The sequence below is a fragment of the Heteronotia binoei genome, chromosome 1, assembly GCF_032191835.1.
Source record: "Heteronotia binoei isolate CCM8104 ecotype False Entrance Well chromosome 1, APGP_CSIRO_Hbin_v1, whole genome shotgun sequence".
NCBI classification, from domain to species: domain Eukaryota; kingdom Metazoa; phylum Chordata; class Lepidosauria; order Squamata; family Gekkonidae; genus Heteronotia; species Heteronotia binoei.
In genome coordinates this window covers 254,704,315-254,729,308 of record NC_083223.1, presented here as the reverse complement: position 1 = coordinate 254,729,308, position 24,994 = coordinate 254,704,315, and the positions used below count along the sequence as shown (strand labels likewise).

The window sequence follows — 24,994 nt, the reverse complement described above, 5'->3', positions numbered from 1 at the left end:
GACACCACTTATGAATGTTCTTTTCTTTTCTTTTTTTGCAGTGAGATATGATGTCCTGCATGGACTCATTCTAGCTGCAGGAGGGGAATTTATACCCCACTTTGCTCCCCAGTCAGGATTCAAAGCAACTGCTAGCATATTTATTCCATCCTTGATTTGTGCCATTTTAAAATCAGTACAGTCCTATGCTGTTGTCCCGGGAATGTACTGCCCCATTCCACTGTCTGTATCAGGTTTTAGCCTCTTATTAGGGGATGAAAAGATTGGGGGGAGGGGACCAGGGGCCTGCTTTTTGCAAAGAAACACTCTTTTTGTTTATTTTATGTATACTCTGCCTTTGTCACTCGGATTAAAGGCGGGTTACAGAAAGTGAGCCAATACAATCACCAGAATGGGACATTAATTAAACAGTGAAATAGGATTAAGGCTGTAGGGCCAACCAGAAATCTAAAAACACTGAAGCAAAGCATAAGTGTTAACATGACACATTAAATGATGCAAGCATCAGTCGTTTCCAACTCTGGGTGACGTCGCATGACGTTTTCATGGCAGACTTTTTATGGGGTGGTTTGCCATTGCCTTCCCCAGTCATCTACACTTTCCCCCCAGCAAGCTGGGTACTCATTTTACCGACCTCGGAAGGCTGGAAGGCTGAGTCAGCCATGAACTGGCTACCTGAACCAGCTTCCGCCGGGATCGAACTCAGGTCATGAGCAGAGGGCTCCGACTGCAGTACTGCAGCGTTACCACTCTGTGCCATGGTGCAGGATCCAGTTTACAACAAACTGTATACAGTAGCATGCATGCCAGTCCCTAATAATTTGTCCAAGTTACTTTGTGAATCCTTTGTGCAGTGCTACCCCTGTAGAAAAAGCCCACTTGAATAATTCAGCTTTGCATAGTTTGCAGAAGCCAGGTGAGAGGACTATTCCACAAGTTGGCCCTTAAGTGATTCTCCAAGCTGCATAACTCACAGAAAGAGCAGTGATGCGGAAGCCATTGTTGCTCTTAAAATGCAGAGGTGCCTTGATACTCCAAAGCAAGCCACTGTCAGGGATTACCCATGGTATTTCTCCCTCTGGCATAAGCTGGACTGGTACTGCCAAGTTGGGCAGGAATTGTGAAAGACATGCAGGGCCTGACCATTTGTTCTCCTTTTATCTTCATATTGATTTCAGTGCAGTGGGGGAAGAGGGGTCCCACAAATCACATTAGGACTTGGCCGTCTGCTAAAGTCTGTGCTTGCCAAAAGCCTTTGGAGGCAGACTTAACACCTTCAGAGCCAGCCCAATTGATTGAGGGGGAGGCGCTCAAAGCATCAAGGGATCTCAGCGTATTCTGAGCACTTCCAAGCCCAGCACAAAGTACTGGGGAGAATTCTGCCCTTGTCCTGCCTCCGGAGAAGGCAGGCAGGCTTTCTCCCCAGATTACAAGATACGTTCACTGACACCAAATTCATAAAAGCAGTTGTAGGGGACCCTTTCTCCAAGTTTTAAGCTCTAAAGATGACTCTAACAGCAGTCCTTTTTTGGTCACCCAGGTAACGGAGATCGGCAAAGACGTCATCGGCTTGAGGATCAGCCCTCTGCAGTTCCGCTGAAGCGATGTTTCCACCCAAGGAGCTATCGTCACTCCTCTTCAACTTCTTTCCAGTAGCTGATGTGATCTTTTTTTAAAAAAGATATTTCCATCCCCTTTAACATGCTTCCTTCCAAAGCCCTGATGGTCACACACCCTCACACTTTCTCTGTTTGGTGTAGCAGTTCAGTGACATACCTGAGTCTCAGTGCCACAGCACAGATGAGCAGCAGAGCCAGTGGTGTGATCGACAGTCGTTTCTTGGTCCCTGCTCTTCCCTGTCCACTCCCTTCTGAAAAAATCTGGGTCTTAAGACAAGCTGCATCCAGCAACCCCACCCCACTGCCTTCCTGGCTGTTGCTGAGGAATCAGAACTGGAAGAACTTGACCTCGGAGGGCTTTTAAGAACAGGAACCCACAGAAGATTGTCCTTGCTAAAAGAGGCCTTTGTGTTTTCTGTGCTGGAGCAGAACACTGAAGTGTCTCAAAAAGTTCTGCTGCTGAAGAGTCTTGCAAAAGTCCTTCCCACTTCCCTTTCTCTATCTCTTTATCACACTCAATAAAGTGACATTACACCCAATGGGGGGAAAACGAGTCTCTTGTATTAGTGATTTTCAGTTGACAAGACATAAGGCATGCAAAACACTGTCATGTGGGAAGGACCAATTTCTTTCCTTGATGCAGAGAAACTGGTCATGGAGTGGAGGAAAGCCCAGACCTCAGGAATGGAGATCTGAATCCCTGATAGGTTTTCCAGGGATACCTTGATGGCAGCCCTGAGGAATGGGATGTTAGACTAAATGGATATCGGTTTGATCCAGCAGGGCTGCTCTTAGGTTCTTACAAGTTGGTTATTGGTGCTCAGGGCTTTTTGCAAGAACCCACAATTGTAGGATTAATTGGGGATTACTTCTAGGAGCAGACATGGTTCTTGCAAGCTGCTGTCAGGTACAATACTCGAGAATTGGCTCAGGCAGACACAATCCATCTGTCAAGACATGCTGGATTGCACCGTTTTATCATGTAGTGGAACTGGCCGCTTTCTATGGAGACTAGGAGTGGAGATGGAGAGTGGTGTTAGAAAAGGAAAGCTATGACAGAAAGGGGGCAGAGTTGGAACATGCTGAGGGCTGTTTCCCCCTCCATATTTCTTTCCTGCCAGCGTAAAGTCCCAGCACCTCTCGATTTAAGTCTTATTGCCCAGAGGCAATCAGCAGATGTCCCCTTTGGACACACCAAGGAAGAAAAACAACCCCTCCTCTTCCTGTTGTGCAGCAAGACAGAAGGTGGGGGAGAGGATTCCCGAGCTGTCCCACACACCAGGAGTGTTGTTGACGGCTCCTTCCAGGGGTGCCCCGTATGCCCTCATCGAGGCCTGAGTGATGGCTACCCAATAATGGGTGTCCTCTCGCCGTTCCATGGCTGGTCGCTCCCTGGTGATGACCGGGGTGAGCTTTTACCCATGCATTCAACGAACAAGCGCAGCAGCAACATGCACCAAAAGAAGAAGTTCACCCAAGCGGCTGCCTGAAGTCAGAAAGGGGAGATCACCTGGTGAAGGCAGAGCACTGCAGATAGACACCCACCCCTTGTCCCACACACATTCATCTTCCGGGGCTACAGCTAAGCTGCTAGAACAGAGAATTCTCCACATTTTAGTTCAGTTAAGTCACCATGTTCTTACTGGGATTCTTCTAGCCGCTGAACTAATTTTAAATAAATTCTAATCCTAGTACGTGTCTGCGTAGCATCTGACATCAGTACCGTGTCATCAGTTGGCGATCCCTTCATAAGAGGTTTGTTGGTCCTCCATCACAGCCAGTTTCTCCAAAGCTGCTCCTGCTTTGCAGAATGGCTTGCCAGAGAAACTGCCTGGAAGACTTTTCTGGCAAGAGTTAGGAAGCTGTATAAAGTTGTATTACTCCTGTAGGCCTTTGGAAATGGAGGTTGGATTGAGTCCCCTTTTCAGCTAGTGGAAAAAGGAAGGGGGTACCCTTTGAATGTCTCCCCCAATAGATCAAGATGGTAAGCCTGCATGGACAAAAGATGTGTGAGGGGACTGTAGTAAGGACTGGGCAAGATTGTGAATGGAAAAGCTGACTGAATCAAATGGCCTCACCCAATGTCTAAAAGAGGTGTCAAATGTCTGGCCCACAGGCCAGAACTGGCCCTCACAGGCCTTTAATCAGGCCGGGGGGCTCTTTTCTCCCCTCCCCCTCCTGTCCTTCCCCTTTGAAGCTCTGAGGAAGCAGATACTCCCAGTTCCTCCTGCCTTGTCTTTGCCAGCTGCAGTAGGAACCTCTTCTGGGCTTGCAAAGCTGCAAAGAAAATGGGAATGGATTTTCCATTAAGGTCTTTGCCCAGAGACCTTAATGGAAAATCCATTCCACGTTTTCCTTGCAACTTTGTCTATGCTGCAATGTGTTTCAATTAAGTGCAGTTAAAGTAGTTTCACTTTGCAGCGTTCCTATGGCCAGCTGGAGCTTTTGCTTCCTAGAGTTGTGTCCTTGCAAATAAAGGGTTGATGCTTTGAGCCAGCTTTTCTTTGCTGACTGGATCTGAGAACTGGTTCCTAGTGAGTACTCTACCCTGGAAACCCACAACCAGAAGGGATATTACACTGGAGAGGCATTGCCAATCTGAGTAGACCAGGGATGGGAGAAGCTTGTAATACCCAGTCATTTCATGTTTTCCTAAGCTCAGGGCATTTTATATTTTTGGTTTCTGCTGTGATCCTTGTGCTTTTTCTTAATGATTTATTTTAAAAATTGCATTACCATATCCCACTAGTCCTCCACCTTTCCATTTTAGACAAAATACTGCAAGAGTTTGCATATTTGTATTTGTATAAAAAAAACCTCTGTGTTTGTGTCATGCTTTTGAGCATGAAGGAAGAGGCAGGTTGGGCTTTTCAATTCCTTCCATGACCTGGAGAGATTTCATCACAGTTTAGAGACAACTCCAGCCATAAATGAGAATGGAATTAAACAGCAAACCTGAAGCATTGCTCACCTCTGCCGTGTAGAGGTTGTCGTAGAACCTTCCACCTTGGTAAGGGGGGACCCAAGATCGATGCTGGGCTTCTTGGCAGCTAGGCACAAAATGAGAAAAGCAAAGTCACAGGCAATCGACCCACTGATTCCCACCAAGTTGGTTACAAAGGGAGGGATCGGACCCCAGAGGTCTGCCACAGAAAGACAACCACTCCCTATACAGGGCCCAGGAGCATCCCGTTTAGCAGATTCTTGGCAACACTGCCTCTAAGGTGCACAGACAGCCACTTAATAATTTTTTTAAAACTTGCAAAGCTTTTGGTCATGGCAAAACTCCCTGCAAGACCTCAGCTGCTTCGCTTGTATACAAAGAAGCTTCAATGGACAAGCAGCTGCTGAACATCCAGAGGTGCTATGAAGAATCATAGAGTTGGGACAGACATTGGCAGCCATCTAATCTACCCCCACCACCACCATCCTGCAGGAACACACAACAACATCCATGGACACCCAAGTCTCTGCTCAAAGGCCACCAATGAAAGAGAGGCCACCACCACCTGAGGCTCTGTTCCACTGCTGAACAGCTTCTCTTCCATTTCCATCCATTCATTTCAGTCCTGCCCTCTGGAACAAGAGGGACCATCTCTCCTGTTGGACAGCTCTTCAGTTCTTTGAAGACAGTGATTGTGTCTTCTTCAAGCTAAACATGCCCAGCTCTTTCTGTCATTCCTCACAGAGCTCAGTTGCCAGACCCCTTGCCGTTTTGGTCACCCTCATCTTAGACGCCTTTGGATTGCTCAATGGCTTTATGAAACTGCGATGCCGGTGGTGTTGTGCGCAACGGAGATGGACGCCTGAAAACAGAGCTCCGTGCTTACCCCTGCTAAATCTACTCATCAAAGCGCCCAGCTTTTTTTTCTTTTTTTAATTAGCATGGGAACAGATCGAAATCCAGATTGAAAAGGAACCCAAAAGGTTCCATCAAAGACTATTTCCCGAAGAAGCCCAAGACTAAGGCCTCGAGAGCGTCAAATATCCCTGCAGGTAAGATGGCGGTGGGTGGCGGGAAAACTACAGCAGACGAGCTAGCTTGAAACCCGGAGAGCCGCTGCCAGTCTGAGTAGACATTACTGACTTTGATGGACCAAGGGTCTGATTCAGTATAAGGCAGCTTCATATGTTCATATGTCTATATGTCCAACAGCTAAAATGGTGTTGGCTCAGTTTTGGAAATCCCCAATCCTTCTTCGGTAAAAGTCTGGTACGCAAAAATTTGGGAGGTTTATGCAATGGACAAAATAGCAGATAGCTTGAGTCATATAAGTGATTCAGAGGGCAACAGATCTCCAATGTACAAGTGGCTTCCATTTCTTGAATTTTCTTTTGGTCATTTGGATCATGTGCGTTCATACATACCCTGTAGATACTACAATATTATCAACCTAATGTAATCTTGATGTGATTAAAGTAGTTCATTCATTAATTCAGCTACCAATTATGAGTTTGTTTTATATGGGGGGGGGTTACTATCCCCCTTGTTTTTTTTGTTCTTTTTTGTGTATATTATTATTTTATTGTTTCTGCTTATTCATGAAGAATGAATGGAGACACAGTTACTGATTGCCTTGTATATGCTTTTATTAAGTTCAATAAAAAAATTTTGAAAATTAAAAAAAAAATGAAACTGCGATGCCCAAAACTGATCACAGCTCTCCTGATGAGATCTGACCGCTAGCAGAACAAAACGGAATTATTGTAAAGTGAGTTCAACCAGCTCTGAATCAACTAAGAACACTTCCTTGCAAGAAGAAACAGTTAAAACAGCACAAGCACTTCACTCCTTAGGTACACTCTAGTTACTCCTATTGGCTCACTCCAGAATCCTTCATTTGCATCTCTTTGTTACAAGTTGTTATATGCCTAGCATCCTGATTGGCCAGTTCTTCCAGACTTCAGGATCCTGGTTTGCAAGGAGTGCCTGTCAAGCTCAGGCAACAAGACCACAGTACAACACAATACAGAACAGGAATGACTGCTTCCCATGATCCCAAGAACTATTTGCCTTGTTAGCTGCTGCATCACCCTACTGCATCACCCTACTGGCTCACATTTGCCTTGTGATGGATGAAGACACATTGATCCTTTACATGTGCCCAGCCATCAAACGAGGTCTCCTGCATCCTAGTGTTGTATCCTTGATGTGTAAGACTTTACAATTACCCCTGCCAAAATGCATTGTATTGGTCCCAGCCTGGTGTTTCACCTCCCCAGGAAAGCTTTCTGTCTTCTTCAAATTTAAGTTAAGCCAATGCTGACATTTAATAATAATAATAATAATAATATTTTTAATTTAATTTAATTTACAATAATAATTTAATTTACAAACTAATTTAATTTACAAACAACAGCATTTGATGGTTCAGCCTGAAATCTGATGTATGTTGGATGCTAGATATGTACAGTCAGGGCTTTTTTTGTAGCAGGAACTCCTTTGCATTTTAGATCACACACCCTTATGTAGCCAATCTTCCTGGAGCTTACAGGGCTCTTAGTACAGGCCTACAGAGATCTCCAGCCATTACCTGGAGGTAAGCAACCCTAGGTATAAGCTTTTGTGAGTCAGCACTGCCTTCATCAGATACCAGAGCTTTCTCTGGAAATCCTATTGGTCTCTAAAGAGCTACTGGACTCAAATCTAGCTTTTCTCCTGCCAACCAACATGGCTACCCTCCTGAAGCTTTTAAACAGATTTCATGCCAGGTTTGGTTCTTTCCTCCTTAAAAACTGCAAGAGAAGGGAGGAGTTCTCATTTCTCAATGTCTCCACCTACCTTGAGGCAGCTGCAGATTTCTGAATAGATGCACAGAGCTTGTCCATCCCAACCCGAAGGATGCAGGCTGAGATAAGCAAGAAGAAGAGGACCACTGCCACCAGCACTATTGATCCCTTGAGCCAGACTCGCTCCCTGAGGTAGGACAGAGAACAGAGGCAGTCAGAAGTGAGAAAAATGGTCCACTCTTTAATTCGCCTTCCCCCCAGGATTCCCCACTCACGGTTCTTCTTCCCCAAAGCAAGCACTGTAGATGCCATAGAGAAGAGACAGGAAGCAGAAAATGGCGGCGAGAGCAGAAATTACTGCGACGAAATAGCAGAGGGAGACGGGGCTGGAACTGCTGAGATTCAATGTCCCATTGTAGACTACAGATCCATACAAGATACACCGGCCACCAAATTCTCCCTGGGGGTAAACAAAAGGTTTTAATTTTTAATTTAATTTATTTTTTTATTTATACCCCGCCCTATCCACAAGCGGGCTCAAGGCAGCTTACAACAGTAAAAAACAAACATCAGAATTTAATAAAAGAGTTTCAGTGAAATCAGAGCAGCATATTCAGAAGAGACAGACACTATTTCAGACAAAAGCAGCAAACATAACAGCATGTATGGCCAGTGACTGTCAACTCTATACAGGCTATATGAAGATACATTTTTTTTTAATTTAGTTAGTTTTTCATTGTGAGGGTGTGTTCATCTCATCTGTTTTCTTTGTTAGCCAGCTTACAGCAGTGGTTAATGTCTGACAGCGAGTATGGATACCTGGGTTCCAGTCCCCATTCTGCTAGCTGGATAACTTCTCAGCTTAGCCTACCTTGCAAGGATGTTGTGAGGATAAAATGGGGGAGGAGAACCATTTATGCTGCCCATTTTTTCAGCTCAAGTAGGGGACAGAGAAATAGATTTGCCAGAGAGTTTTTCTTTTCTCATTTCATGTGATTCTTCTGTGGTATTTGTGTTACATCGTTCCTAGCCAAAAGCAGGTACCCAGGGCTTTCTTTGAGCAGGAACGCACAGGAATGCAGTTCTGGCTGGCTTGGTGTCAGAGGATGTGGCCTAATATGCAAATGAGCCCCTGCTGGGGTTTTCTCTACAACAAAGCCTTGTGTGAAACAATGATGTCAGGCGGTGTGGCCTAATATGCAATTAAGTTCCTGTTGGGCTTTTTCTGCAAAAAAGGTCCTGCAGGCACCCATTTCCATGTCCCTTTTTATGAGTGAGTTGGTTGTTTTGGCCATGGGGCAGAGCAGGCAACTGCCATTTCAACTAGAGGAACCACTGAAGAAATGTCAACTTTCAAACTGAACTGCAGTAATCGTGAAATTGGGTAATGTCTCTACCACAAGGATCACCCACAAGGGTATGCAACAGGCTGGAGTATCACTTCACTGCGAGAGAGCACCAATCACCCTCTGTGGAGCAGGAAAGGCTGATTCTGCACCCTCCCTCCTACTTTTGGCTGTCACTTCCAGTTCCTGGTTTTGGGAGGCTGTGAGCAGACAGTGCCCAGGGATCTCCTTCTGCCCATCATGCCTCACTTCCTACCCATCCACCTGTGCATTCCCACCTGACTGAATCCTTCCCCTTCTCACAAGCTGTCCCATCACATGCACCACATCGATGTGCACAGTTGTTTTTTTGTTGCCCCAGAAGGTCAGGCCAGAATCAACGGGTTAAAACTAAATCAAGAGAGTTTTCGGCTAAACATTAGAAAGAACTTCCTGGGAGAGTGGTTCCTCAGGGGGACAGGCTTCCTTGGGAGGTGGTGGGCTCTCCTTGTTTGGAGGTTTTTAAATAGAGGCTAGATGGCCATCTGACAGCAATGCTGATTCTGTGAACTTGGGCAGATCATGAGAAGGAGGACAGGAAGGGTTGCATCAGTGCTTAGTTCTCGTGGCCCTTTCTTACACACCCAGGGAAATGCTGATCACCACTTTGGGGTCAGGCAGCAATTTTTCTCCAGGCCAGTTTGCCCAGGAATCTTGACGGTTTTTTACCATCTTCTGAGCATGGAGCAAGTGTTACTGGGTGTGTGTGGAGGAGAGGTATCTGTGAAGTTCCTGCATTGTGTAAGGGGTTGGACTAGATGACTCTGGGAGTCCCTTCCAACTCTATGATTCTATGATGTCCTTCTTCCAACAGCACTGGCTGGTGCATGGACCTGCTATGGACACCAGAAGTGCTGCCTCCGTGCACAACCTGCATGCACTTCCCCATCAATGCTAGGAAGCCGGCAGAGTGCTTGCAAACCAATGGGCAAGGAAAGGCACATGGACAGGTGACAGGGGAGGAGAACAGGCAGGGCATGGCCGGTGCGTGGGAGAAGGCCAAGTAGGTGGCCTCCAGGTGCCCCCTCTCCCCATGTGCAGCATGTGTGCTCCTTGGAACCTGCCTTCCCCAATGGAAAGCAAGCTCCATGGAGCACAGGCACGGCCTGGCCAGCTTCGCGTTCCCTGGGTCTGTTACAGACCCGGAAAATGCAAAAGCGGATGGCACCTGTGCAGTGCACTCCTTGGAGCCCGGCAGGGATAAACTAACCAATTGTAAAAGCTGAAGAAGAGCCAATTACAGATTCTAAAAATTGGCTCCTGTTGAAGTTGTATGCTGCCACTCATCCTTCCTATTCTACTTTAACAGAACCATGGGGTGGAAGCCATAGCTCTGTGGTAAAGGATCTTTCTCGCATGCACAAGGTCTTGTCACTGGCATCTCCAACTAAAAGGATCAAGTAGAAATGGTCATGTGAAGGTCTTGTCCCCGGCACCTCCAGCTAAAAGGATCAAGTAATATTCTCACAATTTTTATTGGTTAATATCAATTTTTTTTAAAAAAAAATTAAATTTAAAATAAAAAATGTAAAATAGTTTCAATTTTCTTAATTTCTCCTACAATTCTCTGGTTTTTTAAAATTTCAAGAGGGGGCGCTAGTGGGCAGCTTGCCTAGGGCACCAAAAACCCTAGCACCGGCCCTGGGCAGAGGGTGTCCATGGCAGTAGGCCCCACCAGAAGCCTTGGTCTCTGGCAGCTGCCCCATCTCCTGGTCTGCTGGTGCCAGCCCTTCTTTCTCTGGAGCACTTACACTTCTGACTGGGGTTGCCAGCTCTTTTTGTATGTTTGTAATTATTAAAGAGCCATGACTCTGGATTGGGAAATTCCTGGAGTTTTGGGGGCATAGCCTGGAAAGTATGGAGTTTGGGGAAGGAGCTCAACAAGGATGTGATGCCATCATTTGCCCTCTGAAGCTGTTATTTGGTGACTTGCATGGACACATCAAGCAGCCTTATACTGAATCAGACCCTTGGTCCATCAAAGTCAGTGCTGTCTTTTCAGACAGGCAGCAGCTTTCGAGAGTTTTAGGCAGAGGTCTTTACCAGAACCTCCTACTTGGTCCTTTAAACTGGAGATGCCAGAGCAGCTCTTCCATTGATCCGCAATTCCCCCCGCAATTCTTGGGCTTCAAGGGAATTGATCCTTGCAATCTGAAGATTGCACAGTGCACTCCTTGGAGCCCGGCAATTGATCCTTGCAATCTGGGAGATCTCCAGGCCCCACCTGGTAGTTCGCAACCTCACTGCTGACTAATTTATTCTGCAGTGGGCAGAACCTCCCTTGTCCTATGGCTTCATCCTTTCACCCTTTGAGACTCAACACCTACCTTCAACCACCTCTTGCAACATGGACTGTGTTTCTGTTTTTGTTTTGCAACTTTCTGGCGTTTTCCTGCTCTCTCCATTTTTCTTTCTCCTTCACATTCTCTCTCTCCCCTTCTTAGGGTTGGGCAAGGACAGATTCAAAAGTATTTCCCCCTAAGGGACTTTGCTCTCCTGCAAGAGCTCATTGCAACTGAACCCTCACAGAGGAGCAGACCTTTCAACAAGGCTGTGGGTGAATACAAAGGCCCTGGGGAAAACAGCTGGGCTTCACTGCTGTTCCCTTTCAAAGCCTTTATTAATAACAAGAAAATCAAAGCTGTGCCAGGCCATAATCCATTTGGGGTTGAAAATAAAGTGCAATAAACAAACAAATAAAACCAACATTTAAAAAACTATTAGGCCTATAAAAATGTGTATTGAAGATACACAATTCCCCCCTCCCTCTTTTAAAAAAACCTGTTTGCAACCTTTTGGCTGGTGCTGATAATATTGCCGTTGGGTTTACCAACCTCCAGGTGGAGCCGGGAGATCTGGAATTACAACCAATGTCCACAATACAGAGCTCAGTACCCCCTCAAGAAAATGGCTGCTTTGGGAGGTGGATTCTCTGGCATTATACCCTACTGGGATCCCTCCTCTCCCCAAACTCTGCCCTCCACAGGATCCACTCCAAATCTCCAGGAATTTCCCAATCTGGAGTTGGCAACCCTAAACTGCCACAGTTACCATTAAGGGTTTTTTTAAATTAACTAATGCACTTACATTTTTCTTTTTGCAATTTAATTTTTCCCAGTAGGTATAAGTAAGGTAAACATTTAGTTCTTTTAAGACCATTGGTCGGAGGCAGGGAGGAATGAATGATTGGTATGCAAATTTAAAACTGAATTTTGCTTTCATATTATTGACAGTTCCTGATGGGGGGAAATGTGACTTTTTGGGAAAAAAGAAGTTTCAACTACAACTTAAAACCACAATATCTCCCTTGCTTTTTTGCCTGCATCCTACTGACTTCACTCCCAAGAGTCCATTGTTTGTTAGCTCAGATTCCACTGTAATTTAATAGTGAATCCACTCCCATGGAGGCCTTTAATTCTTGCAAGCATCTTACCTCCTTGTGGAATTTATTAACTGATGGAGCCCAGGAAGTAAAGGAACTACTCTGGTGAATTCCTGTCTGGTTATTATCTCATAGAAGAAGAGTTAGTTTTATACCCCGCCCTTTACTACCCAAAGGAATCTTGGAGTGGCTTATAAACACCTCCCCTTCCTCTCCCCACAAGACACCCTGTGAGGTAGGTGAGGCTGAAAGAGCTATGACAGAACTGTGACTGGCCCAAGGTCACCCAGTGGGCTTTATGTGAAGTGGAGAATCAAACCAGTGTTCACTCTCTAAGCTGAGCAAGTGTGAGCTAGCTCAGTTTTTTAGCTTCTGGTTCACAAATTTTTGCCTTAGCTCAGGAAAATGACCCCAGAGCAAACTAATGTATGCAGTAGCTCACAGTTTTAATGCCAAGTGGGCAGCTGTGTTGGTCTGAAGCAGTAAAATAAAGTAGGGATCAAGTTGCTACCTTTAAGACCAACAAGTTTTATTCAGAATGTAAGCTTTTGTGTACTCTAAGCACACTTCATCAGATGAGGAATCAGGTACAGTGAGCAAAGCTACATATAGCTGTGAGTAGAGCTACATATAGACAGTGATTTAGAATGCAAAATGGTATAAATTTAAGATCCAGTGACAGAATAGTAAAATTAACAAATTAAATGTGTACCATTTTGCATTCTAAACCACTGCCTACCAGCTATATGTAGCTCTGCCCACTGTACCTGATTCCTCGTCTGATGAAGTGTGCTTAGAGCACACGAAAGCTTACATTCTGAATAAAACTTTGTTGATTTTAAAGATGCACTTGACTCCTACTTTGTTCTACAGTACCTCACAAAGTAGAATTTTTGCTCCCAAGACTCCACAGCTTAGAGGGAGCATTGAAACAAACCCAGTTCTCCAGAGTAAAGTCCGCTCGTCTTAACCACTACACCAAACTGACTCTCATTCCTCCAAACAACTCACAGCAAGATCTTACCTTCAAACCAATCCTGTGAGGTAGGCTAGACTGTCAGTGTGCAATGAACACCAGCTCACCCAACAGAATAGAGATCTGAACACCAGTCTTTCAGATTCTAGTCCCTCTAACCCTCTAGTCCAACCTTTTTGAGCCTGCGACCACTTTTAGAAATCTGACACATTATGGGGGTGCAGCCACAAAATTGCTGCTGCAGCTCACTTTCAGTTACACAGTGCACTGTGGTGGCAGCTGCTGATCGGAAGCCTGATCACAGCCACTTTCTAAAAACATTTGGTGGGCACCAGAAAAGGTGTAGGCAGGCACCATTTGCCCAGGGTGGCACCTTGGGAACTCTAACCACTACCCCTGACAGCTGCAGCCCTTTCTGCAAAGCCAGATCCCTCAGATAAAGGCTCTAGGTGCCTGCAGCGACTAGAGGCCAGGCGAGGGGTAGGTTTGAGGTAAACAGAAAGTGGCCCTCTCTGCCAAGGGGAAGTAAGAACGTGGGCACTCATGCAAACGGGACGGAAACAGCAACTGCCAACTGTTGGCCAAACTCCCGCCGAAGCCCTCAGCTGACTAGCATTATGTGCAACGCGCGGATTCACATGACCCGGTCCACACATCTACGGAGAGGGGGTGCGGGCGGACGGGAGGAGCTGTTCTCATTTGTTTGGAAGGCTGCCCTTCTATGCTTTCGGGGTGCAGCGTCTACCCAAGGGCAAACGCGGGGGACGGGGAGGGGTTAGCCGGCCTTTAATTTTCTCCCAACCCCTTGGAACTCTGTTTTGGCAACGTGAAGAGGTGCGGCTCCAGGGAGTTTGGACGCCAGGTTTGCAAAACCAGGTTCAGAACCGTGTGGAATCTACCGCGTGGCTGCAACAGCCAGTGGTGGTGGTGGGCGGCCGCCATCTGCAGAAACTTCCCGCCCAGCCGCAACTTTGCATCCAGTGCTCGGCGTGGCACCGGGCGGTGCGTCCAACTGACAGCTTCATTTTGGGGAGGGGGGATTCTTTTTTTTAAAGCAGAAGGCTGTAGTGGCCGGTAGCCCCACCCCCCTCACGTCCAAACTCTTCCCTCCCTTCCAGCAGCAGACAAGGGGTTGGGGGATTGCACGCGGGGCGGAATGGAGAAAAGCGCTTCTGTTTTGTTTGTCAAAGACAACAGAGGTGTGAGTGAGGGCTCAGCCCTTGCAGAGAAAGGGGGAATAGCGGGCTATACAAGGGGACGGAAACGCCCTCTACACACGCTGGGGAGGGGGGGCTCTTTCTAGCCTAAACTGCAGTGCCGGATTAAGCCCTGCGGAGGCTCCTAGACAGTCGAGATCTTGGGAGCCCCCTTGCAAATTATCTCAGTCGGAGTTCCCACATCACCACTCATGGGCCCCGCTGCAGTCTGCAGGCACCTTCTCCAAAGCCCCTTTTACTAAGCTGCAGGAGAGAGGCAAACTTGGTGACAACGCCAGCAGCAGCTGCATCAGACAAAATGGGCAAAGAGCAGCTTAGTTGCTGGCTGTGCGTTCAAGCTGGGAGGGCTGCAAACTGGCGGAAAAATGGAAGGAAAGGCCAGCCCGGGGCCCCTAAAGGTGTGGGGGCCCACAGGCCAGTGCCTACTTGGCCGGTCTAATTGTTAATCCGGCTCTGCTAAACTGTTCCAGGGCAAAACGGCACCCCCGTCCTTTACAGGCTCCGAAGCCAAGCCTCTAGCCCTCCTCCCCCCCACCCCTTGCTTGAATGCAAAAGGCAGGCGCACTCTGCACATGCTCGCCGCAGCGGTCACCAGTGGAAGAGCGGCCTGTCAGGGCGCAGGAGAGCTTTCTGTGGGGCGTCTCAGGTGAGAGGGCCGCCCGCCAGCGAGTTCCCTTGGTCCAGGCGTGCCCCCCCCCCTTCCTCGCGGCTCCCGCCTTACCTGGGTGACGGAGAGGGCGGAGGCGCAGATGATCCCGCAGAGGAAGGCTGCGGCGTGCAGGGCCAGCTCGATCAGGAGCAGCCCCGACAGCTGCGCCATCTTCCAGCCGAGAGCAGGCCAAACGGGCCAGGAGAGAGCCGCCAGGCTGGCCGTCCCCGCCCCGTCGGGCTGGGAGGAGTTGCCTGCCAGCGCCCGGCCGGTGCCCTTAAGACAGGCAGCAGTCCCAACAGGGGCAGCCTCCCTCACAATGGAGAAGCAAGCCGTCTTGGGCTGCCTAACGTTCCTTTCTGGCAACTGGATTCAGGTGAGTAACCATGTTGGTCTGAAGCAACAGCATAAAGTTTGAGTCCGGCGGCACCTTTAAGACCAACAAGGTTTTACTCAAGGTATGAGATTTGTGTGTGTGCATGCACAGAAAAGCTCATAGCTTGAATAAAACCTTGTTGGTCTTAAAGGTGCCGCCGGACTCAAACTTTATTTCAGACAACTATTATTTTAAATGTTCTTTAGCAGGGTATGGGGGAGCTGGCTTCTAAGGGAGGTAGTGCAGGATAGTGGTTAAAAGTATTTGCCTTAGGATTTTCCAGGACTTTTTTTGAGCAGGAATGCAGTTCCAGCTGGCTTGCTGTCAGAAGGTGTGGCCTAATATGCAAATAAGTTCCTGCTGTCTGAAACAGTGGTGCCAGCAAGGGGTGTGGTCTAATATGCAAATGAGTTCCTGCTGGGCTTTTTCTACAAAAAAAAAGCCCTGGTTTTTTAGCACTTTTTTTTTTTGTTTATTCTCCACCTCCCTCCCACTTGGGGACTCAAGCTGGCTTGCATAATTCACCTCTCCACCATTTTGACCCCAGGACAACCCTGTAAGGTAGGTTGGACTGAAAGTGTGTGACTGGCCCAAGGTCACCCAGAGAGCTTCCATAGCAGATCACAGATTCAAACTTGGTTCTCCCAAGTCTTAGCCCAGGTCTAACCACTACGCTACACCAGCTTTTACAACCTGGAAGGTCTGAGTTCAAATCCTACTAGGTTGACATAACAGCATATGCTCTCAGAATGGCATTCCAAAAAACCAAAAGAACTTTGTATTTGCATACATGTGGATGTTCAGTAGATCTCCGCTATGTTTTGGCTTGCCTTTTATATTTAGGAGCCCAGGAATAAGTTCCCAGCTAAGATCTTAATCACTATAAATGTTCTTTCTGACACTTGACAAATTAGTTTTTATATTATCTGTTGTGGATCCCTCTGTCTCTTACAGGATGGTGTTTTTTGCTTTGTCTGCTAGGAAAATCAGAGTGAGGTAGGTGGAGCTGAGAGAGCTGTGACAAACTGCTCTTGAGAGGAACAGCTCAGCAAGAACTTTTGACTGACTCAAGATCACACCAGCAGGTGCATGTGGAAGAGTGGGGAATCAAACCGGTTCCTCCAGATAAGAGTCCGCACTCTTAACCACTACACCAGATCGGCTCTCCTAAAGTGTAATACTGACCCTGTATAATCCACCTAGAGCCTCAGTAGAAAAGATCAAGAGTCCAGTAGCACCTTAAAGAATAATAAAATTTGTGGCAGGGGATGAGCTTCTGGGAGTCACTTCTCACTTCTTTGGATACCTACAGCCTCAGGGAGAAAGGCAGACTATAGATAAATGCGAGAAACACTGGGGCAAAACGTCTTGATTTCCCACATGCACAAACAACTGACTAGCAAAGAGATGTTAGGGACTTAGTGGATAGTTCAGTGAAATAATCACTGGATAGTTCAGTGGATAGTCAGCAGGGAGAAGTAGTTGCAGTGGAAATGGGTGAGTGGACCACTAAATGCAGCACTAAATGCAGCAGACTGCAAGTGATACTGCCTTAGCTGTGGACTTCATGCATGGACCAGAAGACTGAACCATGTAGCAGATGGGATCTTCAATAAACATTGGACACAAGCAGGCAATATGAATGAGCTTGGGACATTTTTGCCACCAGAGACACTGCCTATTTGCTTAAAATCAATCTCACTGTATTCGCTAGGGCTTCCTCTCAGTTAAGTTTCACGAGAGTGCAGCCTTACAGTGTAGTACCTCAGAGCATTGGGCTAGTAGCTGGGAGTCCTGGGTTTGAATCCGCACTCATGCCATCGAAGCTTGCTGGGTGATCTTAAGCCAGTCACACAATCTCAACTTAGCCTACCTCACAGGGTTTTTGTGAAAATAAAATGGGAGGAAAGGAGAATGACATACGCTGTTGGGGAGAAAGGCGGGTACAAATGAATTAAATATATTTTGCCATCATCCTTTAGTATTTAGATACCAGAAAAGCAAACAGCCATGCAACTTCGGTCTTGCCCTGTGTGAGGAAAAGAAGGTTGTGAACTAGTCACTTTGGCAGCCTCACTTGTGAGGTTGCAAGGCACCGCCCTTTCAAATGCATTTTCGTTTTCAAGCTACAATTAAGATAGTTTATTAAATGATGTGTGGTGTGGAGAAAGTAGAGAGAAAACGTTCTTCTTATAGGATACTAGAACTCAGACGGCCAGTGAAGTTCAGTGGAAATAAAATATTTTTTCACAAAGTGCAATTAACCTATGGAACTCATACCGACAAGATATGTAGTAACAGGCAATTGCCATGTTGACTGAACAAACTCAGGCAAAAGCAGCTGATAGACATTACAGCAAACCTCAATGTTTGGAATCATAAGAGCTAGAAGGGAACTCCAGGGTCATCTAGTCCAACCCTCTGCACAATGCAGGAAATTCACAAATAACTTCCCCCACACATCCCCAGTGATACCTGTTCCATGCCCAGAAGATCCACAAACCCTCCAGGATCCTTGGCCAAATTGGCCTGGAGAAAAAATTGCTGCCTGACCCAAAGTGGCAATTAGCATTTTCCTGGGTGTGTAAGAAAGGGTCACAAGAACTAAGCACTTATGCAACCCTTCCTGCCCTCCTCATGCTTTGCCTAAGTTCACATAATCAACATTGCTGTCAGATGGCCATCTAGCCTCTGTTTAAAAAGCTCAAAAGAAGGGGAACCCACCACCTTCCGAGGAAGCCCGTTCCACTGAGGCACTGCTATAACTGTCAGGAAGTTCTTCCTAATGTTGAGCCAGAAGCTTTTCTGATTTTATTTCAACCCACTGGTTTTGGTCTGACCTGGGGCCACAGAAAGCAATTCCTCACCATCCTCTATATGACAGCCCTTCAAGTACTTGAAGATGGTGATCATATTACCTCTCAGTCATCTCTTCAGGCTAAACGTCCCCACCTCCTTCAACCTTTCCTTATAGGATTTGGTCTCCAGACCCCTCACCATCTTCATTGTCCTCCTCTGGACCCATTCCAGCTTGTCTATATCCTTAAATTGTTGTGTCCAAAACTGAACACAATATTCTAGGTGAGGTCTAGCCAGAGCAGAGCAAAGTAATACCATCACGTTGCATGATCTAGACACTATACTTCTGTTGATACAGCCCCAAACCACATTGGTCTTTTTAGCTACCACATCACACTGCTGACTCATGTTTCTTTTTGCACATACTATTGCCAAGACAGGTCTCTCCCCATCATATAATTATGCATCTGATTTTTCCTACCTAAATGCAGAACTTTACATTTATCCCTATTAAAACTCATTTGTTTTAGCCCAGTTTTCCAGCCTGCTTACAAGCAATCTACCTCTGAATAACCACTTGTTCTGGTCCAGGATGGTCACTGTTTTCATACAGATTTATTTTACAAAATGTATATCCCGTCTTTCTGTTCTCACAGCAAAACAAAACATATAAAATTAAAGCACATTTTAACACCCGCTCAAAAAAAAAAACCCCTTTTGAAAAACCGCTGAAATTTACACACACAAAACCAATTGAAAACAATGAATAGGAAGGAGGGATCACTGAGGGAAGGCCGAAGAAAACTAAGCAGATTCTGGACCAACAGAACTATTAAACAAGCTTTAAAAAGGCCCTCCATATAAAGTAGCAGTATACCTGAGAATGAAAAAGCCCACTGACAGCATGCCTTACTGGCTCTTCTCAGGGGCAGCAGATTCTCCTTGTGTTCACAGTCAGCCATGATTAGGAGAACAGCAAAGAAGGATGGCTGTGGTATACAGTACAATGGCTAAGCAAATAAGCTGTGGTACCAAGGGCTGAAGGGATGTTGGTTCAAATCCCACTGCTACTATCTACTCCCTAAGGAGACTTAATTGAAAAATCCCCAACCCTCTAACTTTTCTATTTTGGTGTCCCCTCCCCATGTTCCAATATGGGGATAATAACAGTGGTCTCCTTCAAAGTAACAATCACCGTAAAGTACAAGCAAAGTGTTTCCAGTACTGAAAGGGCTATTTCAACAGCACATGCTGACAATTTTGCCCTACTCTTCTGCCCTGTGTCACCTCAAACCCCTGCCTCCTTGAGGCATCAAAGGCCTGCTTGTGAAGCAGGTGAGGCTGATTTTAGTTCTCCACCCCCAAACCACACATGAGGAGGGGAGTCGAGAGGTTTTTGCCGAAGCTACTGGGAACGAAGAAGGTCAGGCTGAGAAAGAAAAGTTAACAGCTTCAGAGTTGGCAGTAGAAAGCAATAGAAGGTGGGTAAGAGTGGCAGTGGGCAAAACCACCTGTTTGAATCTGTCCTTCCCCTAAAGTTAAGGGTTTGGGTTTGTTTGTTTTTTAAAAGAGCTTGGTAGGAAGTAGGCACTGCAGAATCACACCTGGCAGGTTTGAAAGAGCATGGATGTCCCACTTCCTTGGAAGAAGATGCTGTTGTTAGTCCAGAATTCCAGAATGGGAGGAGCACTGCTAAGAACGCAGAATCCCCCAAATCCTCAGGAACAGATGCCACAGTTCCACCCTGGTGTTTTTCCCTCACGGTGAGACCCTAGCACTACAATCTACAGCTGAGACGAATGCAGTGCTCATGACAGTCTCTCAGTTCAGACATGCCCACACATAAGATGGCCCTCAGAGAGGCAGGTAGAGGGAATACTCTGAATGGGCCCACTTCTTCATAGGCTTGGTGGTCCTCCCGATCATGGGCAGCTTTTGGGCATAGCGGGAAACAGGGCTGGGGCCGTGGTGCTGGAGGAAGCAGGTCTGGAAGAGGCGGCCCTGGCAACGTCGCTCCACCTGACGCCCGGCAATCACAAAGCTGAAACGGGGAGCCCCTTGCGGGGAGAAACGGCACTTCTGGAAGACGTCCCGGATGCTGGGCCGGTGCCCCTGCTGGCGGGAGGTGCTGCGAGACCGGGCCAGGCTGGCCGAACGGTGCAAGGGTGGCCGGGTGGCTGAGAAGTCTCCCCGAGGGCTCTCCTCCTCCCGCGGGCTAACAGTGGCGTTTGCAGTCAGCTGGGGCATCTTTCGCACTGCATCCCCAGTCCCAAAGGCTGGCTGTTCTTTCTTGGCATCCACCACCTTGGGAACGCTGGCAGGCACCGGTTCTGCAGGACACAGCCCAGAGCCTGTGCCGAAGCGGGTGGCCAAACTATCCCCAAAGAAATAGTACAGTTCCTGGTAAATCTCATTCAAAGAGACGGCAGGAGGGTTGGCAGAGATGCCCATGCCCGCCTGGGGACCTCCGCTGCCCAGCTGTAGGAGGTGGCTGGCAATGCCAAAGCCAAACTCCACTTGGGGGTCCTGGAGGGGGCTGAGCCAGGGATAGCCTTCCCTTGCACGCCCCTCTGCCCCTGCACCCTCTGTCTGGATTGGTGCTGAAACAGACTGCGCCTTCATCTTCAACAGACGCTCCACGGCTACCTGGAGAAGAAAAGAGGAAATTAAATGAGAGGTTTATTGGCAGGCAGCAAGATTGCAAACAGGAAATTCGTTGCCTATGGAGAGTTAGAATTTTTTCCAGGTGACCAGATAGGGAGTAAGTAATGAACAGCTGCCCATATATATGCATTCCCTGTTTTGGCCCCCTGCCTCATAAAACGGTCTGCCTGAGAAGATTAGGAAAGATCCCACACTCCTGGCATTTCACAAATTGTGCAAAACTGAATTATTCAAGGGGGCTTTTATGCATAGGTAATAGGGCTGTACTGTAACAAACTGATTCCAAAAGACGCTTTGGTAAAGGGTCAGGGAATGTGGACTGTACTACTGTGTACCATTCATACTCTCTGCAGCTGGAATGATGATCCTACTATGAACATATGAAGCTGCCTTATACTGAATCAGACCCTTGGTCCATCAAAGTCAGTATTGTCTTCTCAGACTGGCAGCGGCTCTCCAGGGTCTCAAGCTGAGGTCTTTCACACCTATTTGCCTGGACCCTTTTTTGGAGATGCCAGGGATTGAACCTGGGACCTTCTGCTTACCAAGCAGATGCTCTTCCACTGAGCCACCATCCCTCCCCTACTATACTATATAATGTCTGCATCATATTAATGCTTATTGCTTTGTCTCAGCTCTGTTTCAGGTCCCTACAATCCAAATCCTGTTGCATTGCCTCATCTTGCTGATTGTACTGACTTACACAGTGTAATCTCTGCCTTGAGACTCAATGAAAAGGGTGGACAAGAATAAAGAAGTGGACAGTCAAATGTGCAGGGGTTTAACAAGGTCATTAATGGGTCAGAAGTGATGCATCGAGGTTAAGTAAACTGCTCTGAGAACTTCTTGTTGAAAAGGGACATACTGTAAATATTGTCACAAATAAATAAGGACGAGCAAGCATGCTAGTCAAATCTTCTGATGGCGAGAAGCTTTAAAAGCGACATATCCTGGTGGCTCTCTATACAAGAGTGATGGACCCTTAACTCTAAAATTTTGATTGCTTATATATTGTCAATGGTTAATGGGGAGTCAACAATGTTGTGTGGGTTAGAGAATGTGTGTGCATAAAGTGCCATTGAGTTGTAGCCAACTTATGGCAACCTAGTCAGATTTTCAAAGCAAGAGATGTTCAGAGGTGATCTGTTATTGCCTGCCTCCGCGTGGCAACCCTGGTCTACCTATGTGGTCTCCCATCCAAACACTAACCAGGAATGATGGTGCTTAGCTTTCAAGATCTGATGAGATCTGGCTAGCCTGGGCCATCCAGGGACAGAAAATAGGGATATTCAATTTATTTCACTTTCCACAGACCATAAGTACTTTCACAGCTGCTACTAAAATCCGGCTGCAATCAGAGGACCAGCTCAAGCAGCTAAGAATACTAGTCAGTATTACAAAGTTGTCACAAATTCTGAGTGAGAACAACAATAATGATCTCTCTCAGTCAAATGGTCACACGATTATGGAAACATACAGTTTACCAGTCAGTTACTCAAAAGAAGAGCTTTAATCAGTTAGCTAAATCTCCATACGAAGAGAGCAACAATTCCAGTCAAAGCAGCATGATTTCTTCTTAGAGACAGGTGATACCCGCTGGGGTGGGGGTTTTTTTAACCCAAAGGGCAGGAGGGTGGGGCGGTTTGACCCTGATCAATACGTACAATCTTAGAAGAGGCGTTCTTTCTCATGCAAGAGAGGAGGGGAATGCCTCTTCCACCAGACTTTTAATTAATCCAGCAGGCATTCTCTGAAAGTCATCACTTCCCCCAGCATTTCACCATTATGTTGTTATGTTACATTGTTAGCCATTAGCCACATGCTGTTGGGTGGTTTTGCCACCTATATCTGTAATATTGTTTACTGTGCTGCTCCTGTTTTTTAAGGTCTTTTTTTATGATATTATTTTAACTCTGTTGTTTTACTGTTGTAAGCTGCCCAAAGCCCGCTTATGGGATAAAGTGGCATATAAATTAAAAAATTAAATTAAATTAAGTTAGTGTCTGCCACATGTCATTTTTATTCATATTTATAAAAATGAACAGGATGCATCATTTTTAATATTAATCATGGGAGGAACCTTTATGATTGAGTTAAGTGTTTTTTAAAGTAGAAAAGCAGGTTAGAGGGAGGAGAAACCCTGATTGATTGATGCATACATTCTCAGAAGAAACATTCTCTACTGAGCAAGAGCAGAGGAGATGCCTCTTCTAAAATAGTTGCTGTCACCTGCCAGCTCTGTTGTATTTATAAAGATGAATAGGCAACATTGTTTTAACATTAATAAAGGGAGAAATGCCTTTTCGTTCATCAGTCAACAAAAAGTAGCAGCCCTGATTCACAGGACTTCTTCATCTTGGAAGAGACAGGGACTCACCAGAATGGCCCCATAGACTTTGTGCCCATCTGCCTTCACCTGAGCATTGGACACGGAATAATCGTCCAGCACAGCCTGCAGGTTGGACCAGTAGGTGGAGAGGTGGGGATACAGAACCCGCTCTACAGCCTGGATAAGAAAAGGAGGCAAATGACAGATGAATGATGTAAGTCAGGCAGGGGAAGGGCCAGGAAAAACAGTGGAGATCTACTTACCTTCCAGCCCAAGGCATGCAGCCCCACCACTGCTCCATAGTGGGAACAAAGAGGGCGGACGGGGTCAGCCAGCACCTTCTGCAGAGACAGCAGGATTTGGTGGTACAGGCCACTCACCAGGTCGCCATGAGTCCTGAAGAAATGGAAAGTTTAGCAATTTATATAACACGGCACAAACCTGAAGAAGAGAGTGCCCTGCTGCAAAGGGCTTGCAATCCAACACACCAGTTAGATAGAAGAAGCATCCCAATGTTACTGAGTTACTCCACCTATTGAAGTGAGAAGCGTAACTTAAAACCGGTGCATAGAAGCTACAAGTCTTTTTGACTGTTTTAAAGCAATGCATTAACAACTAAAACAGCAGGCTGTGTGAAAAACTATCAGTTTCGTCAGTGATTACATGTACCAGTCTTCTGACTTCTCTTCAGTCAGTTTATTTACTCTGAGTTTTGGTGAAAACCTTGTATCCTAGCCAATGATCACTAATGGTTACCTTTTTAAGAACTGTATTTAAAATCATTCTTGAACTGCTTAAATCAGAGGTGTCAAACTCATTTGTTATGAGGGCCAGATCAGACATAAATGAGACCTTGTCGGGCCGGGCCATGTGTGTCATGAAATGTACTAAAATGTAATGCCAGGTAGCAGAGATATAAATTTTATAAAGGATGCAGATAAACACAAAAAAAATTTTAAACTTTAAAATAAAACATGCTGGAAATATTAGCATCCTTGCAATATTTTGTTTATTTAATAGTTTCTGAAAACTGACACCACTTGCTCTGAATTGTTGCATCAAAATCTGGAGATAATGCCTGTGCTGTAGCAATCTTGAGTATGCTAATCAGGTGTTGTTCAGGGGTGTATGTGTAAGTTGCAAACCTACTATTGATTTATTGACATTCATTATAGAAATATCATGGCCAATGCTTTGAACCTAAGACCCAGGAGAAAACATGAAATGGCTGGGCATTGCGAGCTTTTGTACATAAGTTGCTTCATGTGCTGGTCAGCCAATGGGGAAAACAGGTTTTGCTCTGTAGCTCTTGTGGAATTGAGCAAGCTGTAATGCAGAAAGAAGCAAGAGAGAGAGAAAGGAAGCAGATGACAGTGAGTTGCTTGCAGGCCTGATAGGAGCCCTCTGGGGCCTGATTCAGCCCTCGGGCCACATGTCTGACACCCCTGGGTTAAATAAACAAGAATCACAATTATACAGGATACACTAGCATACACAATAATCTCTAGATATAAAAGCATGCATATCCATTTTCCTCCCTAGCCTGCACTTTAAAATGCAATTTCAAAATTCTTACCAAGCCTTTTCAGAAAAAAGGTACAAATCATAGAATCATAGAGCTGGAAGGGACCCCCAGGGCCATCTTGTCCAACCCCCGGCACAATGCAGGAAATTCACAAATACCTCCCTCTAAATTCACAGGATCAGCATTGCTGTCAGATGGCCATCTAGTCTCTGTTTAAAAACCTCCAAGGAAGGAGAGTCCCCCACCTCCCGAGGAAGAGATAACAGTCTCCTTGTGTTATGGACAGTGAATCGGTAATGCTTTAACCCAGTCTGAGAACCATCATTGACAGGGGGTTCAACTG

At 46.2% G+C, this 24,994-nt stretch overlaps 3 protein-coding genes and 1 long non-coding RNA gene across 5 annotated transcripts in view; 2 read left to right on the top strand and 2 right to left on the bottom strand.

Moving 5' to 3' along the window:
* The window catches only part of COPA (COPI coat complex subunit alpha), a 56,398-nt gene extending 54,229 nt beyond the window's left edge, over positions 1–2,169 (top strand). Inside the window, exon 33 of the mRNA XM_060253581.1 lies at positions 1,541–2,169. Within this exon, the coding sequence (XP_060109564.1) occupies positions 1,541–1,600 (60 nt within the window). The 3' untranslated portion in view covers positions 1,601–2,169. The remainder of the gene's footprint in view (positions 1–1,540) is intronic.
* On the bottom strand, positions 2,159–15,273 carry TMEM179B (transmembrane protein 179B). The gene is made up of 5 exons (XM_060253636.1): positions 15,031–15,273; positions 7,625–7,809; positions 7,402–7,536; positions 4,591–4,669; positions 2,159–3,105 (listed from the first exon to the last, which is right to left on the bottom strand). Exons 1-5 carry the CDS (start codon positions 15,127–15,129, stop codon positions 2,965–2,967), a joined length of 639 nt encoding a protein of 212 aa, XP_060109619.1. The 5' UTR covers positions 15,130–15,273; the 3' UTR covers positions 2,159–2,964.
* On the top strand, positions 14,878–21,698 carry LOC132582167 (uncharacterized). Its single transcript, XR_009556177.1, has 2 exons — positions 14,878–15,334; positions 21,433–21,698. It is a non-coding gene; the product is annotated as an uncharacterized LOC132582167 (long non-coding RNA).
* The window catches only part of TAF6L (TATA-box binding protein associated factor 6 like), a 27,986-nt gene continuing 21,725 nt past the window's right edge, over positions 18,734–24,994 (bottom strand). For both annotated transcript variants that reach the window (XM_060253616.1, XM_060253624.1), the window contains exons 9-11: positions 23,390–23,522; positions 23,175–23,303; positions 18,734–20,779 (exon numbers count right to left, since the gene is read on the bottom strand). In XM_060253616.1, the coding sequence (XP_060109599.1) occupies positions 19,988–20,779; positions 23,175–23,303; positions 23,390–23,522 (1,054 nt within the window). In that variant the 3' untranslated portion in view covers positions 18,734–19,987. The remainder of the gene's footprint in view (positions 20,780–23,174; positions 23,304–23,389; positions 23,523–24,994) is intronic.

Coding starts and splice junctions, on each gene's coding strand:
- TMEM179B (XM_060253636.1), bottom strand. CDS start 15,129: ATGGCGCAGCTGTCGGGGCTGCTCCTGATCGAGCTGGCCCTGCACGCC. Junction 7,810..15,030: donor CCGCCCTCTCCGTCACCCAG/GTAAGGCGGGAG, acceptor GTTTACCCCCAG/GGAGAATTTGGTGGCCGGTG. Junction 7,537..7,624: donor TGCTTTGGGGAAGAAGAACC/GTGAGTGGGGAA, acceptor GTCCTACCTCAG/GGAGCGAGTCTGGCTCAAGG.